At 35.9% G+C, this 19318-nt stretch overlaps 2 protein-coding genes across 4 annotated transcripts; one reads left to right on the top strand and one right to left on the bottom strand.

Annotated features, from left to right (window-relative positions):
• Positions 1-6551: 6551 nt before the first annotated feature.
• LOC112020233 (chaperonin-like RBCX protein 1, chloroplastic) lies at positions 6552-8497 on the top strand. The gene is made up of 6 exons (XM_024052793.2): positions 6552-6804; positions 6967-7061; positions 7386-7503; positions 7697-7713; positions 7799-7861; positions 7954-8497. Exons 1-6 carry the CDS (start codon positions 6654-6656, stop codon positions 8026-8028), a joined length of 519 nt encoding a protein of 172 aa, XP_023908561.1. The 5' UTR covers positions 6552-6653; the 3' UTR covers positions 8029-8497.
• A 605-nt stretch (positions 8498-9102) lies between these two features.
• LOC112020236 (uncharacterized) lies at positions 9103-17073 on the bottom strand. Of its 3 annotated transcripts, none has more exons than XM_024052795.2 (16): positions 16864-17070; positions 16669-16775; positions 16508-16598; positions 16285-16411; positions 15997-16189; positions 15505-15649; positions 15322-15412; positions 14132-14190; positions 13956-14033; positions 12495-12578; positions 11792-11973; positions 10815-10943; positions 10597-10669; positions 10232-10317; positions 9701-9785; positions 9103-9390 (listed from the first exon to the last, which is right to left on the bottom strand). In XM_024052795.2, exons 1-16 carry the CDS (start codon positions 16945-16947, stop codon positions 9340-9342), a joined length of 1665 nt encoding a protein of 554 aa, XP_023908563.1. In that variant the 5' UTR covers positions 16948-17070; the 3' UTR covers positions 9103-9339. The 3 variants fall into 3 exon arrangements, with proteins under 3 accessions (XP_023908563.1, XP_065633979.1, XP_065633980.1); XM_065777907.1 differs by having other exon boundaries at positions 9103-9516; XM_065777908.1 differs by lacking the exon at positions 13956-14033 and having other exon boundaries at positions 16864-17073.
• Between the last annotated feature and the right edge of the window lie 2245 nt (positions 17074-19318).

The raw sequence follows: 19318 nt of genomic DNA on the forward strand, positions 1-19318 counted from the left end.
TCACCGGTGTGGTGCCTGTCACAACGCCTCTAATGCCAAAGTATAAAAAGCTTTTAGGAAAATAACAGAATGTCAAGATGACTATGAGTGCTTTTAAGTGAGTTTTCTTACCTTATGTTGGTGCTAGGAGGGTTGTATATATACATTCCGTAACCCCTAGCCGTTGTGGCTATTATGGTGGTTTTAATACTTCTTTTGGTAATGCCTCATGGTCAATGATGTAAGTTTTGATGGGCTCCCAACGATCTATACAACTGTCCTTATAACCGTTCGAGGCATTTATTTGACTGCATTAAATGACTTCTTTACCTTCGTCAATAATGCGGCTTATACCATTGCAGGCACCAAGTTAATTCGTCCGTCAATACTACCTCGTTGGTTTGGATGAGGTCATCCAGGGAAGTTGAGTTCGTCAATCCTATCAATTATCACTTAAATAATACTATTTAACTAGTGTTTAATATCACAATTTTTTTTTATAACAAAACTTTATTCTTTTTATTATGTAATATGTTTTTTTTTTTTTTTTTTAAATGTTAAAACTATAACAAATTTTACTATAAAAACTAAAAAACACTTACAAAAGATATAGTAACTGTGGGGCCCGTGGGCCTGATAGCCTCAGCCCATCGTGTAGTAGGCCCAAGGCTGACGCCGAGGAAGACTGACCATCCAAGGCTAAGTTGGGGAAAACCTCTTTTTTGACCCACGCCGAGGACCTCTTCGTCCTCGGCATACTAAGGATAATTTTGGGAAGGGACAAGCCCAGAGCAAGCTGTCACATTCACACTTAATGCATTCACCTAACCCCTCTGGCCGCATTAATGGGGATATAACCCCTTAGCAGGGCAACGTTGATCAGAGTGAACCACTTGAGTACTGATAAGGCCTCTGATGGGACGGACGGCCGCCAGAAGAAAGGCGAATGGATGATCAACAGATGGAAGAAGGAGATAGGAAAATGAAGACTATATAAGAAAAGCAAGTAAAGTAAGATAGGGGGGAAAAGGAAGAAGAGAAAAGGGGCTCCTCGGCCACGGGCCGAGGAGCATCCCCCCAGTTGTAAATAAACTCTAAGTATTTTTTAATGAAAGAGAGTTGATGCTTGGTAAACGACGGCCAACGCCTAAACCTTCAACCCACTCTCTACAAATTTATTGTTTAGGCTTGTTGGACTGAAAACTCATTCATACTCAGGGTCAGATCCAAATTGAGTCCCTACAATTGGCGCCGTCTGTGGGAGGATTAGTGTGCTAGCCGGCACACCAGGCGATTGTTCTAAGTGGTCGTTTTACAGTAGGTTGAAAAAAAAAAAGAGAAAAAAAATATAGAAGATTTGACAGCGAAAAGAGAAATCTTGATATTATTTCATAAATAGAAACAGTACAAATTACAATCAGAGGCTCAGGCAGGCGTGTTTCACAAACAAATTTACAAGCTAATCCTACCAGCTAGTTCTACAATCAGAGGCCCAGGTGGACCCGCCCTAAAAAACTAGTCAGAGGGAAATGTCAAGCCGTGCTTTTATTGGCATCAAGAGAATGGGAGAGCTTGACACTAAAAGCAGGGAAGGGGGAGGGCCAGCTTGTTTCAAGGCCACCAACAACTTCTTTCTCGGAGCGGCGGAGCTTGAACAAGGAGAGGAGCAGATGCAGGGGCTCCAGGACACCTTCTCCCATGATGTTCCCTTGATTCTCTCCAATCCTCACGAGTGTTGGCCGTTGGAGACGGCAACACTCGAGCACCGCCCATGACATGAATTCGCACGCCTTCTTCGTCGGGGGTGCGCTCCGAGGAGAGACGTTAGGTACTTCAACAACATCCCTCCGGGCCACCTTGTATGGCGCCATCGGGGTTACGCCTAGATTCTGCCGCACCGGAAGCCCAGTGGGGGCTGCGGCCATAACGGCTCTTGGCACGGATGTCCTCACACCCGCCCAAAGCCGCCTCATATTTGCCAACTCCAGTCACAATTCCGGCGGGGTTGTTAAAGGGGCTTGGGGAGCTAAAAGGGTATATTCTTTCTGTTTGTGTTGGAAGGTTCATGGATTATGGAGAAACCATCCCCCACCTTATATGGGGGATGAGGGTTGGTAAGAATTAATTCATGCAGAATTCGAAAAGAGAGTTATCAGCAGGGCTAATAATGAAGCTACCAAATTCCAAGGGGGTCGTAGACCGTTGGACTCGTGTTAATTCACGAGGACATTAATGAAGGCGCGTTTTGCGCACCGAAGTGTCAAGTGCGGAACACGAACGGACAAAGGGCGCTTCATAAATGAAAAAGATGGGGCTCGAGCTGGAGGCGAGATCAACGCCACGTGTAAAGATCATAATCCAACCCAAGGAGGAATCATCTCCAGTAAAGCGGTCCGAGGACAAACCCCTATTTACAGAAAAATAGAAGTGGTAGACAGAACCAAGGTATTGCATGGTCCTCGGACCCAAGCCTATGGTAAAACTATTCACACCATTATACCTGGGTACTAGACAGAACCAAGGTATTGCATGGTCCTCGGACTCAAACCTATGGGGAAACTAGATACTTACAGAAAAATAGAAGTGGTAGACAGAACCAAGGTATTGCATGGTCCTCGGACCCAAGCCTATGGTAAAACTATTCACACCATTATACCTGGGTACTAGATAGAACCAAAGTATTGCATGGTCCTCGGACTCAGACCTATGAGGAAACTAGATATTTACAGAAAAATAGAAGTGGTAGACAGAACCAAGGTATTGCATGGTCCTCGGACCCAAGCCTATGGTAAAACTATTCACACCATTATACTTGGGTACTAGACAGAACCAAGGTATTGCATGGTCCTCGGACTCAGACCTATGGGGAAACTAGATACTTACAGAAAAATAGAAGTGGTAGACAGAACCAAGGTATTGCATGGTCCTCGGACCCAAGCCTATGGTAAAACTATTCACACCATTATATCTGGGTACTAGACAGAACCAAGGTATTGCATGGTCCTCGGACTCAAACCTATGAGGAAACTAAATACTTACAGAAAAATAGAAGTGGTAGACAGAACCAAGATATTGCATGGTCCTCGGACCCAAGCCTATGGTAAAACTATTCACACCATTATACCTGGGTATTAGACAGAACCAAGGTATTGCATGGTCCTCGGACTCAGACCTATGGGGAAACTAGATACTTACAGAAAAATAGAAGTGGTAGACAGAACCAAGGTATTGCATGGTCCTCGGACCCAAGCCTATGATAAAACTATTCACACCATTATACCTGGTACTAGACAGAACCAAGGTATTGCATGGTCCTCGGACTCAGACCTATGAGGAAACTAGATACTTACAGAAAAATAGAAGTGGTAGACAGAACCAAGGTATTCCATGGTCCTCGGACCCAAGCCTATGGTAAAACTATTCACACCATTATACCTGGGTACTAGACAGAACCAAGGTATTGCATCGTCCTCGGACTCAGACCTATGGGGAAACTAGATACTTACAGAAAAATAGAAGTGGTAGACAGAACCAAGGTATTGCATGGTCCTCGAACCAAGCCTATGGTAAAACTATTCACACCATTATACCTGGGTACTAGACAGAACCAAGGTTTTGCATGGTCCTCGGACTCAGACCTATGGGGAAACTAGATACTTATAGAAAAATAGAAGTAGTAGACAGAACCAAGGTATTGCATGGTCCTCGGACCCAAGCCTATGGTAAAACTATTCACACCATTATACCTGGGTACTAGACAGAACCAAAGTATTGCATGGTCCTCGGACTCAAACCTATGGGAAACTAGATACTTACAGAAAAATAGAAGTGGTAGACAGAACCAAGGTATTGCATGGTCCTCAGACTCAAGCCTATGGAAAACTAGATACTTACAGAAAAATAGAAGTACTAGACAGAACCAAGGTATTGCATGGTCCTCGGACTCGAACCCATGGAGAAAATAACTATCTGGAGAAAAACCAAAGCGTTACCTAGAGTCAAGCTATGATATGGTCTTTAGATTTATATTTGAAGGATAACAGGTGATTTCATGAGACTAACTCCAGAATAGAATACAAATATCGAGCAGAATATTATAGTAAAGCAAATAAAAGAAAATATCTATAGTTGAAAGCAAAGTATTAAGCATTCAATTCAAACAAAAAGTATACAATTTCCTTACAACGCCACCGAGGTAAGAAACAAAATGAAATAAAAAAGAAAATAAAAGAGAAAATAAACAGAATTATCCTATGTCGTATACCAGTCTCCCCAACTCAGTAGGCAAATTAATTCGATAAGCAAATCAAAAGGCTTTAGCCAAGGCCTAAGGGCTTTGTCTCGAAGGGTCCGCAGGAGATCCCCACCGAACAATTACCATCACACCGTTGAAAGTGGGAAATGTGGTGCCACCAAAATTTAATGTGGGCACACATTAAGTCTTGAAACGCAAAAAACGCACATCGGGCAGTCGAAAAGTCGCCAGCATTAGCACGAACCGAAGTGGGCGATTCGTTTAGAGGGCCCATAGGTATCAAAACCCTCCTCCCGTCTGAGGGAACGTGCAGCAGGGTTTTGAGGGGCTATTGTAGGGCCTGTGGCCTGATAGCCTCAGCCCATCGTGTAGTAGGTCCAAGGCCGACGCCGAGGAAGACTGACCATCCAAGGCTAAGTTGGGGAAAGCCTCTTTTTGACCCACGCCGAGGACCTCTTCGTCCTCGGCATACTAAGGATAATTTTGGGAAGGGACAAGCCCAGAGCAAGCTGTCATATTCACACTTAATGCATTCACCTAACCCCTCTGGCCGCATTAATGGGATATAATCCCTTAGCAGGGCAACGTTGATCAGAGTGAACCACTTGAGTACTGATAAGGCCTCTGATGGGATGGACGGCCAGAAGAAAGGCGAATGGATGATCAACAGATGGAAGAAGGAGATAGGAAAATGAAGACTATATAAGAAAAGCAAGTAAAGTAAGATAGGGGGAAAAAAGGAGGAGAAGAAAAGGGGCTCCTCGGCCATGGGCCGAGGAGCATCCCCCAGTTGTAAATAAACTCTAAGTATTTTTTAATGAAAGAGAGTTGATGCTTGGTGAACGACGGCCAACGCCTAAACCTTCAACCCACTCTCTACAAATTTATTGTTTGGGCTTGTTGGGCTGAAAACCCATTTATACTCAGGGTCAGATCCAAATTGAGTCCCTACAGTAACGAATGTGATTAGTGATACACAAGTATTTAAACGAATGATGTTAAAGATATTATAAATTTTACAATATGAGACTTACAAATATATATCACCAATGATAAAAAGTATTTCAAAAATGCATTTAATAGTATCACATAGGGGCCTTTCTCTAGTAAGGGCCCTAGGTGATGGCCTAAGTGGCCTAGGCCTAGGGCCAACCCTAGTAATATCCAAGGCTGTACAAGAAACAATACTGCAACAACTGGTGCTTTCTTCATCATGGTCGAAATCTTCACTCAAAACCCTAGTTTTTGTATCCTAGTGATGAGCGAGACTAGAATGATGAATTATAATGAGATGTGGCTATTTATATAAAGCATATAGAAGAGTATTCCAACTACACTACAAGTACCCCTTTAAATTATTTTATCATTATCACTTAATTTTTTTTTTTATCATTATCAGTTTATCATGTAGAGGTAAGATTTTAATATCACTAACATTCAATTTTGTAATTCTTTTTCCGATTCTCATCTTAACTCCCCTAATTTAAAATAGCGGTAAAGAGTCTAAAGACATTCAATTCGTTACCATTTTTTCAATATTTTCTATTGATTATTGCTATCTTTTAATTTTTTTGAGTTTTTTTTTTTTTTTTTTTTTTTTTTTTTTTTTTTTTTTTTCCAAAACGGCAGATTAAAAGAGTTGTTATTTATATATTAATATTAATTATCCTTAAAATAGTTCTAATAAGTAATAACAGCAAACAATATCAACACCCATTTTTTAACTTATAAAAAATCCCCCTCAAACACAAAATATTAGCTAGAACCTAGAATGTGGATATGCAATATGCATAGCAAAACCGTGAACTAATTGAGTTTAGCTTATTTTTAGTACTTTTTTAACTTGAATTTTCTTTTGTTTTAATAAAGAAACTGTCACATTATTCATTAACTAAATAAAATGTGGAGATTAAAACCTCACTATCACTTGTAATTGTGTATTTAAAACAAAATGAGACATTCAATTAAAAAAGTACTAGAGGTAAGCCACACCCGAGCTAATTAAACACATGTCACACTTTTTTCAGGTTTTAATTTTTAAAATGCAATAATGTTTAAATCCAATTTATTTTTTAAATAATAAATGCATAAATTTATTTTAAAGAAAACCCTGTAAAACTAGAAGACATGAACAGGTGGGTTCCACACTAGACTGGAGTAGACGTGGAAACCCCTGAAAATTTTTGTGACTTCCCCATGGGCCATGACCCAGAGATATTTTTTGCACTAATTTTTTTTTTTGAGAAGATTTTGCTCTAAAATTTTAATTGGAAGATATTTTTATTGTTTGAGAGATACACTATCACAATCTGTATTTGCATATTTGGACTTTCAGGGAATTTGGTCTTATACAATAGCTAAAGCCAAAACCTATCCCAAAGTCTTTGGAACCTCAGCTTCCCTTCCCATCCCATTATCCATGGAATCCTCTGCAATTCTCACACCCTCTCAGCTCCCTTATCTTTTCCCTTCAAAATCCAACAAAAAGAAAGCTTATCCTTCCTGGCCATGCAGCAAGCCAAGGACCTCTCAACCCACTCGCTTGCACTGCCAAAAGATGTATGTCCCTGGTGGGTATTTGCTATTTATATCTATGTTATGTGTGTCTAATATATATCTATCTCTACAATCTATAAGATATGTACAAAGTACAAATTCAGTATGTGTTAAGTGTTTGTGTGTGTGAGTGTGTGTATGTTAGTTATGAGGTTAATTTTCGTAATTGAATGCAGGATTTGGAGAAGCATCACCAGAAGTTAAGGGAGCCCAAAACCTCCACAATTTCTTCACTTACATTGCAGTAAGGATTGTCGCAGCACAGCTTCAGGTTCCTCTTCTCCCCTTGTTTTTATTTTTCTTAGCCTTAACTTCTTTGCATGAGTTGAATTATATGCTGAGGATGAGTTGAATTCATTTGTTTTCTTTTCAATGTTTAGATGCTTTTGTTAACTAGCCATGGATTGTGGGGAATTATAAATCTTTTCAGTGACTTAAGGGAATAGGAATGATACTCTCTTTTCTTAAGAGTCAAAAGTTGTTTGTGGCTTATTAAGATGATAGTGAGACAGAGTGCATATAATACTGCACCTAGGATTGGTTGAATCATTTATATTGGATAAATTCATCTTTTAACAGTTGTTTGCCAGAGCAGAGCTATAACACTGAGGCATACAAGGAGTTAATGGAATTCATGGATAGACACTCATTGAATGATGGGGACAAGTTCTGTGCCAGTTTGATGCGAGAATCTTCAAGGCATAAGGGTTTAGGTATGTTAATGATAAACCTATTTTCAATTTTATGTTATAACATGTAATGTCCTGGATTCTAACACAAACAGAACCACTATACATGTTATATTGTTGGCGTGTAAGATCTGACTTCTGACAATATGCATGACTTGTGATTTGATCAATGGGATTCCACTATATTCTTCGTACAAACAATGGCATCTACTTGAAGCTCTTCGTATATTAGAGGTCAGTAAATTACTTGTGATGGTCTATTTGTTTATTTAGTCACTAACTTATTAACATCAAGGGGCACTTCCGAATTTTAATACAGGTTCGATCTGCCTATTGTAAAAATGATTTTGAATGGGACAACCTGAAGAGAGTAGCTGTTAAGGTCAGCGATCATATTTAACTTTCTTTCAGATTTATCCTATTTATGTGTTTTTTTTCTTCAACTTTTGTTTGCATTTTTTTACCTCCTTGTAGATGGTCGATGATTCTAACACGAGTATCATGAGAGATTATGTCTTAGAAACCAGTCAGGCAGAGAGCGAGAAGTAATCGATCACTACACCTGCTTCTCCAATTGTGATTGTGAAGTCCTGCTCCATAAATCATAATGATTTAAAAAAATTAATTGTTGAATTAATAGATATAACCTCATAATATTCAACTTCGAGGGCTCTAGCTTGTCTTCAGCATTGTAAGATGATCAATGTCCAGAAATATTCTTAAAGAGTGAAGATCCAAACAGTTTTACCAGAAAAATGGCAAACTTAAGATGATAGAACAGTTTCATTGAATGAAGGATCAACATTCTAATTGGAGCCAGTGCCATGCATACCACAATTGCAGCAAATCAGGGTACACTCATGAAGACACGGAAATTTCAAGCTTTGCCTCCAGTGTTCTTACTTTGTTTTGGTATTTATAGACAATTAGTAAGCATCAAGTTAGAAGAACTGCTTGAGAACCATGTGTTATCCTTTTATAAGATCACTTTGTTATTAATAGTTGCATTTTATCATGAGGTGAAATACCTGGAACCACGTTATACATTATCTATACCATAAAACATGAAAATAGTAAAAAAGAGTTATTTCTATATCGCTTCTCTTTCATCTATAGATGTCTTTCCAAGCAAAGAAAAATGACTAAAATTATATAATTTGTTAAAATAATGGTTAAATTATTAAATTTGTCAATGCTTTTCTATCCTAATTTGTTTAATGTCTAGGACTAGAAGCAATGTTCTGCAAAGGGAGATTTAAAATCCTAACCCTTTGCCAAAGTGAAACCAAGGGAGGCCTTTGCTTCAAACGGTAGATTGACTACCTGCTTCACATCATTCTATAACAAAGGTAGGGCTGGTAGTCAATATAACACTGTCCTGACAGCTCTTAGAAACGGATTGTCCTATAGGAAAAGTCTTTATCCCTCAAACTACCACTTTTATAAGTGCTAGCCAAACACTCAACTTTTTCAAAAAGCACTTTTTAATAGCTTTTACCAAACATTCAATTTTTTGAAAATGCACTTTTTCATTATGCATTTTTTGAAAACTCCACTTTTTCATTATGCACTTTTACAAAATGCTGAACCAAACTCTCCCTAAATCAACGGATATGTTTAAAAGAAAAGGAATAATATGGTGTAACTTATCTGATAATAGCTTTCTGTCCAGAGAATAAACCGTATAATACATACTATAGCCATTTGTTTTCATTTTTTGTTTTCCAAATAATGAGAAACAGAATTTCTATGCTAACAAATACATAGTGGGAAAGCAGCAATGCAGTTGTCTTCACCAAGTGCTGGGCAGAAGCAGAGTATGAAGCTATCTATGTATTTGATTCTACTCCATCCAGCATCCTAGACTTTTAAACCATTGGCTGCTTTTGTCCTCAGTACAAATATCTGTGGCTGATATTTACAGACATAAGCCTGCTTAAATTCTCGACTCATACAAAAAATAATCTATATTGAAAAAAAATCATATACTAAGAATCTCTTCAGGCAAACCTCCTAATCTGTTCTTTCTCCATGTTCCTTCAACCATTGCAAACCGTGTAAAAACAAGGATAGCAATTAGGAAAAATAAATGACTTAACTCTAACTTTGAGTTTGCTCACTCTTATTCTGTGAGTGCGAGCACACTAGTGCATATAGAAGATGTGGCATGACTAATATGAAGTCATACTCCAAGGTCTGACTTTCATGCACAACATATTACCTTAACCAACCGATGTAGATCAGCTGAAGCATTGATATGCCCTTTGCTGAAATATGACTGAGCATATTCTTCTATATTCTCCAGCCTGCAATTCAGGGTTCAACATATTTCACGTTATTAAAGGCCAGAATTTCCATTGAAATTACAAGCAAGGTTTCTGTTCTTTTTTTTTTTCTTATATTTTTTGGGTAAGTTACACGTGCATATGGCAAACCTTGAACACATGATCTCACCCTCCATATTTCTCCTACAATCAAAATTCATGCTCTAAAACCTACAAAATGATTTGGTTGGCCCCCCAATTCAATCCTAAAAAATAGCCACAAACTACCTGAGCCTTCCCAGAATATTTCATAAGACAATTTATGGTCACTGGTCTAAGATGGGGCATGTCTTCCATATCAAAACAGTCATATGATGGATCTAATCCGATTCATGAATAATGTGTGCGAATCACAGATTTCCTCAGAGAATCGATGACATGATTAAAAAAAAAAAAAAAAAAAAAGAGGATCTCAACAGGAAGATTACCTGTATACATAATTCACCATGAGACCTCCACTTTGACGAAGACCTTTTTCTGATCGGTCTGCCATCCAATTTATCCTTTCAACCATCTGTCCATATTAAGAAAATCTGCAATAAATAGGATGAAATTTCCAACAAGGGAAACGTGCTATTTTTGGTTACCCACCAATTTTGATCCCTTGCGTAATTGTAATTTCTTGCAGTTAGATTTTTTTTTTCTTCATCAATTAACAAATATGGGAATTACATATCACTTGAAACATATCCCATCCAATATCGATCCATGTCACTGTTAGTTTTGCCCTGAATATATGTTGCCTAGAAGGATATAGATTACATGTTCTATCAATTAAGGATGCATGACATACCGCTCCATTTTGCAAGTGAAAATTTGCTACAGAATCCAAAGCTTTTCCTCTTTTTTTCTCTTGCAGAAGGTACCTATAGACAGAAAACAAGTATCATTTATTTTATATTCAATAAAATGCATAACAGTAAAAGCTAATGCAACAATTCAGTACTTTATTCTATGACATCATTTCCAATTCCCTCAGGTCTCACTCCTACCTGATATTTATAATGTTACCTGGCACAAAGTCGAATTAGAGGGGATCTTAATGCTGAAAGCAATTCAGCTGAATTGGTCCACTCATAATTTGTTGAATTCAGCAAATTCAGCATCACTTCCATGCCATTTTTCCCAGTAGCAACACCCCTGCATCTCAAAATATTAAGGTTTAAAACATATGTTTCAAGAACATGAGAAGAAAAGTGGGATGTTTTGGTTTTTTTTTTTAGGTAATAATCTTTATTGATATGAAGAATTACTTCATGTTCACAATGATGAACACAAAGAAACTAAAACAATACAATGAATCAAACAGAAAAGCTCAGAGAAGTATGAAACTCAAGAATGGAAGTACAAAGTGTAAAAGTAAAAACCCAAGCCCTAGACCATTATTAGGATGGGCCAGGGGCAGTATCTTTCATGCTGATTGGCCCAAGGACATCAATGAAGAGTAATAAATTGCACAATCTCTTGATTTTTTCAAGATGACCAGTTCAGCTTTAGTGGGGCTAATTACCAAGAATTTATTGGGAGATGGACCTGACTCCATAAACAGCTCCAAAAGTTTCACATTGCTTCTGTCTAGAAGTAATGCAGTTCATTTTTATTTTAAAAACTAAAGATATAGTTAAAGAAATGAGAGAATCAGGTACAAAGGGATGTTTTAAAAATAAATAAATCTCCTATAGTTGCAATCTAATGTTCTGAATGTAATGTAGTTCATTGTAAAAATTAATCTAAAATTGACAAGTTTTTAGCGATGGACTACTACAGTTCTTCAAAGAAAGCAATTGCCCAGGGATTCAGATCATTCATCTCATGTGCAGACATAAATGTAAAAAACAACCACTCTCCCTCTAAAGAAAAGAATAATCACAAAACCATGGATTTAAAAAGCATTTATAATCTCTAGATGAGACATATATCATTCATTCAACTTAATGAAATAGCTTCATCTCTATGAATAGGCATATTGGAAAGAAAATGAAGCTTACTCAGATAAATCCATAAGTGCTTTTTCCTCCTCTGGTTCAAGTATGTTCTCCCAGAAAGCGGAACCAGAACTATCAACTGATGACTGTGACACGTCTTCTGCTTCAGCAAGCTTTGACTGAGATGCCAACTTAGATAGGAGCCATTGCATGAACCCGGGGATGGGGCTGAGAGTTGCAAATGTCTGTGGAAAAAAATGAGGACAGTAAGTAATGCCAGGATAAAGACAGAAAAACCATGACTAGACAAATGAGATTGACAGCACCTTACAGACATACATGATAGCACATTTCCTCCAATATAATTTGATTGCATATGTGACATATATTGGACTTATTATAAAAATAAAACTTGAACAAAATTACAGTAAATTTACTAGCTAAGCAGAAAGCAAACCGGTAAATCAATAAACATTATAATGAAAATACTAATCTCAATGAAGAAGGGAGCTAATATTACCACTGTGTTCACAGGATAAATAGATGATCAACACAACTTAATTGTTGTGTAGTACAAAGCTAAGTTTTTATGAACCAAACAAAAAAGAGCAATTAAAATCAATGGCCAAGAACAAAAATTATCCAAAAAGCTAATTAGCCATACATAAATAAACAAAAAACATTTAATAAACAATGATTCTTTTGTTTGAAACAAGTCTTTGTTCTTCAAATTCATAAATCTCTATAAAGCTACAGAAATACTTACAGATATATGTGGCATTTCTCTTTTCACCAGTGTTATCACACGTTTAATAAGAAACTTTCCTAGGTTGATCCCTGATAAGCCAGGCTGCAAAATTTCAAAGCACGCAGGTCAGGGACATGGAAGATTAAAATGAAAAGTATGATATTCAGTACTCTAAAAAGCAATTAAAATAAGTGGGGATAAGAGAAGAATAATAAGTAGATAGTTTAGAGACTACAGATATAATTTACAACCATCAATGTCTCTATTTATCCATCAACTTTGGTAGTTACCAATGCTAATAAATTCCAATAATCAATGCTTATACACTCTTATGTGGCCAAGCATTTGGAAAGATTGCAGGTAATTTTCTGTGGGGAGGGCTAGGCGATGAATTTAAATTCCATCTTGTGTAATGGAATCATATTTATTCTCCAACCAAACTGGTGGCTGTGGTGAGAAAATTGGACACTTCTAACGAAGCTTTATTGGGTAAATAGCCTTGGTGCTGTGGGGAAAAAGACACATTTGTGGAGATGGGTTGTTGCCTTCAAATATGGGCAGGATTGGGGTCGATGGTCCATGAAGAAGTACCCAAGGTTGTAGTTTATGAGGAGTACTAGGGGGGGTTGGGATGGATCTGTGGACTGTGCAGCTTGAGGTTGGGGATGGTAATTGAGTGAGGTTTTGGTAGGATAAGTGGTGTGGGAATCAATTTCTGAAGGAGATGTACCTGAAGTTGTATGCACTTGCAGCTGATAAAGTTGCCTCAATTAACGCTTATGTAGAAAAACAAAATGAAGAGACAGCACACGAGTGTTGTGGATTTACCATCTGGATGGAAGAATTGGTTAGGCTCCCCTTATGCCTGATGTGGACACCATGAAGAGAGAGGAATCATCATACTTTTGAAAATGAGAAAACCTCAGTGGTTCATCTGAAGGCGCTTTTTACTAGAATAATGTTTTAGTGATTTAGTGTCTTCAGTCAGAGATATTCTATAGTGAACTTCACTGATTCTCTCTCTTTTGGATTGTAATTCTCATTCTTTGTAATTCTTTAGGCTATCTTATATATGCATCCTGTGTATATAGAGTAGTTCCTCTACTTCAATAAAATTTTATTACTTATGAGTAAAACACTGGTTTGATTACAAGAAAAATTACAAACAGGTTAAAAAAATAAAACAAACAGAAATGGAGCAAATAATGAACAAAATAAAGAAAATTATTCAATGGTAGACAGCATACAAAGTAAAGACAATTTTTATCTGCCAAGATTTCCAATGAAAAGAGTTCAACATGGAAGTAAGCAACATAAGATGTAAGCAAAAAATGGCATGGAAGTATGATAAACAAACCTAAAATTATGGGACTTTTAAAATGCACAACTGAACTTGCATCATGAAATAAAAAATACCACAAAAACATCAATATGATATCTGTTATGTGTTTCCATTATGTTTTATAAGTTATACCACACCTGAGTTGATGATATAGAGTAAAATAATGCACATGTTGCCTCAAATTCAGGTATAGGAGGATCATCCCACAAAACTTCCTATCAGGCAGTAAAATATGTTAATTATACATCACCGATGGAAATAGATAAGGTTAAAAAATTAAATTAAAATAAAATAAATAAATAAAAAACCCAACCTTTATTGACTGAGCCACATCTTTCAGGAGTGCAACTTCAATAAAAATAAGGGGTTCACCTGAATCAAAATTCAGAATCAGACTGCATTGATCAGTTTATACACATAACAAAACAAGATAACTGAAAATATTTTACTACGACTTTTCCAAAACTAATTTCCAAGTTAATTGTCATGTAAAACATACAGCCAAAAGCAAAAGAGACATTGACACGGTACAAAACCAAAACTATTGCAAAACAAGATTGAAGGGGAAAAAAAAAAAAAAGCCTAGGAATCAGCACCTAGTGGAACATAAAACCTACTAATCAGCACCTAGACTTAACTAGAATTGGTACCAAGCCATTGGAAAAAGTTCCAACTGCAATTTTATTCATCATAGCTTGTCTCCATAGGAGTACAACAGCACATTTATATGGACTACTAAAACTAAACCTGAATTCTAATTGACTTAGGGAATTCCAATCATTCCAACCTAGGTAACTAATAAGATCTAATAAAAAATCCCAATTGACTCCGAAAATTAAACAAGACTAAATTAGAATATTTTCTTTGCTCTTCCTACATTAGCCATCCAAAAAAAACCTAAGACTCCATGATATTAGACATCATTCTGCCTATCACTATTACTGCTAAATTGCAATCATGCTATGACAGATTCATGCTATTGCCTCAATAAATGCAGACTCAATCTATTTCAAACTGGTCGAACCAATGATTATAAATTTATAAGATATTTATGTAGTATTAGGGCCCATTTGGATGGAGGGGGAAAGGAGGAGGGTGGAGGGGAGTAGAGTAGAGTCAGCTGAAAATAGGCTAATTTTGAGCTAAATCTACTCTACTCCTCCTCCCTCCTCCTCAATCCAAACGGACCATTAATAAATTGGCAAAATTGAGAAGTTGCAGTGACAACAATAATCAATGTTACAATTTCAGACTTACTAATAGATAACTTGAAATTTCTGTCAGTCATCTACCATGATACTTGATAATAAAACAAAGTCCAGCAATGAAGAGATCAATATATCTGATAATGGCAATCAACACTTACCAATTACAATGCATAACCACTGAATTGCCACAGGACGAACAAAACTAATATGAAATACATGACTATTGAAGATAAGCCCAAAACAACAGATACAGAAACTAGTACTATGAGCAGCAATTTTGAAAGGGATTGCGAACCAGGTATTGCCGGATGTAGATATCCGAAACAACGACGACCAACACCCAGCCTTCTCTTAAGATCTATAAGATTACTGATTGGATGCACAGCCTACACATAATATACTTATTACAAACAACAAAAGCTATACCACACAAATTTTAAATCAAAAGGAAGTGCAACACAGGGAAGAGACAAAACACCTCATAAGCCACGATTTTCTCCAGCAAAGAAGCAGGATCATCCCATGTTATTTGGTGAAGCTCTAAGGCAGCAGGACTAAGCCACGTACTAAGTTTCTCCTTTAAATAGGAGTCCAGTGCTCGCAAAGATGCAATATTTTCCTCTCTGCGTATTTAAAGAACCAATTCTCCTTAATATTGATGTTAATTATGTTGTTCACTGTTTAAGATATGTCAGAATTTGAAAACCCAATATGATGAATTGATGATTTAAAAAAAATTTATCAAATTTAAGCTCCGATAAAGGCACCAGGTCCCAATTTTACACCATTTAGCAAGTTACATTTCTCTCCAACCTAAACATTACTAGCAGCATCCAACACAATATTGCTGTAAATTCACAATGCATCACTACCACTCTTTGGATTTGTCATTGCTGTTTTTCCCAAGTGTAGTGTATGTCTATTTTGATGAAGTAACCTTATGACTATACAACATGGAGCATAACCTTACGCGAGAATGGATAGAATATCAGCTCGAAGAACGGTCAAGAATTTCAATCCTCCGGGATGAGTGTTGAGCCGCTCAAACAGAACTTCATACACCGGCTTCAGCGCGTGCCTCAAATTACGCTCAATACGATAGAATGCAGAAAGCAAGGGTTCATCTTCTACTCCAGTTGACGATTCAGCATTCTCACCTAAACCTACAAAAATTCCCACACCAACTCAATCTCACAAAACATTAACAACAACAACAACAACAAATTTGAGTATAACAACATATCAATTCGAAACTCACCACTAGGTACTTCAAGTCCAAGATATTGCTTAATCAATTCGCGAACTTGCGCCCTATTAAGATCATACTCTTTCGCAAGCAATAGAAGTAATCTCCGGCGGTTTTCATGATTAAGGCTAGAATAACCCTATATTATCATTTTTCACCATAAGAATTGCAACCAAAAATTTTATAATTAAAAAAATAATAATAAAAAAGCATTAAAGTCAAATCATAAACTAACCTCAGAAAAATCGTTAAGCACAGAATCTAAAACCTCCGCTTTGTTCATCGATATAGCCGAGTGCATCGACTCTCTCACAAGCTCATATTCTCTGTAACAATAATATCGATTTATATAAATTCAAGAAATTGAATTTTACGCCAGAAATTAAGAATATAGACCTTTCAGTGTTACTCGAGGCGTTGAGATTTTTGTTTCCTTGAAGTTGCGAAACGCGTGGATTCGATCGGTTTGGTTGAGAATTCTGTGCCATTTGATTGACTTCGTTCTGTTGAATTCAAAAAATCGGAGAGTGAGAATTTCAAGGTAGCGAAATGCAGTGAGCGAATTTGGAAAGTTTAAGAGTACACTTATACAGTGAGAGGAGAGAGAGTGAGCTTTGTAGAATCGCTGGGTCTCATTCTGGTTCGCATCAAAATGGCTAAGCCTTTCTTGTTCATGCTTTTTTTTTAAAACAAAGTAAAGTGCAATTTCTCTAACAAGAGCTCTCTCTTTCTATCACTGACCGTTGATAAATCGATTTCCAAAGCCGGCCCACATTGTTTCGGTTCCGTTTCGAAACGTTTTGTTTTTTTGGGGGCCGTTTTGAAGTTTGCACAGGCGCGTGTTTGTTGCAGAAAACGGGGTGTCGCTGATTTGGAAAACGACAGAGTAAAAGGATGGGTGAATGAAGAGACAACGGTGTGGTTGGGGAAATTTTTTTTTTTTTTTATATACAAAATAAAAATTCTACTTAATCCTAATTTAAATGTATATGTGTGTAAAATTCCTTCTTAGAGATTTGAATCTCGGTTCTTATCCTTTCACATCTCACAAACACTTATATTTATGAAATGACTATCGCATTAAGAGAATGCGATAATTGGGATAAATTTAAAATGGAAGACATGCTCTACTAATCTATTTCAGTCTCCCTCTAAATCATGTTCTATATATTTATTCCTGACAAGATGTTCTATATATTTATTTATTGGTAAATTATTTATTTATTTTTGAAAATTATATGTTAAAAGTTTAATTTGATTTATTATTATATAATCTTTTGTATAAATTAAGAGAATTCATAGAGTTAGTTATTGTTTTTTTTTTGTCAAAAATACCCTTAAATTAATTAACCAATAACTTAAAAATTGAGTTAAAATAGTAAATTGGCAAAAGAAAGTTAGTTTTTTTTTTTTTTTTACTGTAAAAAATACCCTTACCTAAAACTTAAAAATAGGATTAAAATAGTAAATTGACAAAAATAATAAACTCCTACTTCTACGTTGAAATGTCTTCATGTTTCTAATAAACTCCTACTTTTACATTGATTTAAATTCCTACTTCTACTCACTAACTCCCTACAAAATAGAATCACTCTTTTGTTAGTTTTAAAACTCCTCCAATCTACAAAACTCACCCTACGGTTTTTTTTTTTTTTTTTAATGATTGCAAAAAGTAGATATTCTAAATTATAATAAATACAAATTATTAATTTTTACCCAAAAAATAGAAGAGCTTTTGAACACGCGCTCAATATATTAAGAGGATTCATAAAGTTAGTTATTGTTTTTTTTTTATCAAAAATACCCCTAAATTAATTAACCAACAACTTTAAAATGTGGTTAAAATAGTAAATTGGCAAATGAAAGTTAGTTATTATTATTTTTTTACTATCAAAAATACTCTTACCTAAAACTTAAAAATGGGGTTAAAATAGTAAATAGACAAAAATAATAAATTCCTACTTCTACGTTGAAATGCCTTCATGCTTCTAATAAACTCTTACTTTTACGTTGATTTAAATTCCTACTTTTACTCACTAACTCCTTACAAAATAAGATCACTCTTTTGTTAGTTTTAAATCTCCTCCAATCTACAAAACTTACCCTCGGTATTTTTTTTTTTTTTTTTGTGATTAGAAAAAGTAGAAATTCCAAATTATAATAAATGCAAATTATTAATTTTTATTCAAAAAATAAAAAAGCCTCTAAACACGCGCTCAATATATTAAGAGGATTCATAAAGTTAGTTATTGTTTTTTCTTCTGTCAAAAAACCCCTAAATTAATTAACTAACAACTTAAAAATGGGTTAAAATAATAAATTGACAAAAGAAAGTTAGTTATTATTTTGTTTTACTATCAAAAATACTCCTACCTAAAACTTAAAAATAGGGTTAAAATAGTAAATTGACAAAAATAATAAATTTCTATTTTTACGTTGAAATGCCTTCATACTTTTAATAAACTCCTACTTTTACGTTGATTTAAATTACTATTTCTACTCATTAACTTCCTACAAAATAGGATCACTCTTTTGTTAGTTTTAAAACTCCTCCAATCTACAAAACTCACCCTAAATTGTTTTTTTATTTTTTTTTTTTGGTGATTGAAAAAAGTAGAAATTTTAAATTATAATAAATGCAAATTATTAATTTTTACCCAAAAAAATAGAAGAGCCTCTTACACGCATGCTCAGAGGCTAGTTTTTGTATTAAATGTGTCATGTGCTTTAGTTAACTTAAGAATTTTTAGTTAATCACCACCATACACTCTTATTACAATGGCCACTCCACAAATATAAGTACTAGTGGGGTATAAAGGGTAACTGCCGAGGTTCAAGTTTCCAAAAGGAAGCTTCACACACATATACATTTAGAGTCCTAATTCATTAAACTTTGATTATGGCTGACCAAGTTTGACCGAAGGCTAACAAAGCTTAAAAAGGGAAATTACTTTATATTGGGTCATGAATTCTCTCTCTAGAATTTTCTCTTCTTCACATTATGTACATCCATTTTCTTTAAACTCTAAATACACAAACCTATGCA

The sequence above is a fragment of the Quercus suber genome, unplaced genomic scaffold, assembly GCF_002906115.3.
Source record: "Quercus suber isolate HL8 unplaced genomic scaffold, Cork oak 2.0 scaffold_168, whole genome shotgun sequence".
NCBI classification, from domain to species: Eukaryota; Viridiplantae; Streptophyta; class Magnoliopsida; order Fagales; family Fagaceae; genus Quercus; species Quercus suber.

Excerpts from the sequence above, each read along its gene's own strand:
- LOC112020233 (XM_024052793.2), top strand. The coding sequence starts at position 6,654 with ATGGAATCCTCTGCAATTCTCACACCCTCTCAGCTCCCTTATCTTTTC. Across the intron at positions 6,805-6,966 it reads CCAAAAGATGTATGTCCCTG|GATTTGGAGAAGCATCACCA; the intron begins GTGGGTATTTGC and ends AATTGAATGCAG. Across the intron at positions 7,862-7,953 it reads TGAAGAGAGTAGCTGTTAAG|ATGGTCGATGATTCTAACAC; the intron begins GTCAGCGATCAT and ends ACCTCCTTGTAG.
- LOC112020236 (XM_024052795.2), bottom strand. The coding sequence starts at position 16,947 with ATGAACAAGAAAGGCTTAGCCATTTTGATGCGAACCAGAATGAGACCC. Across the intron at positions 16,412-16,507 it reads TGCTTAACGATTTTTCTGAG|GGTTATTCTAGCCTTAATCA; the intron begins GTTAGTTTATGA and ends ATGATAATATAG. Across the intron at positions 14,191-15,321 it reads TCTACATCCGGCAATACCTG|GTGAACCCCTTATTTTTATT; the intron begins GTTCGCAATCCC and ends ATTTTGATTCAG.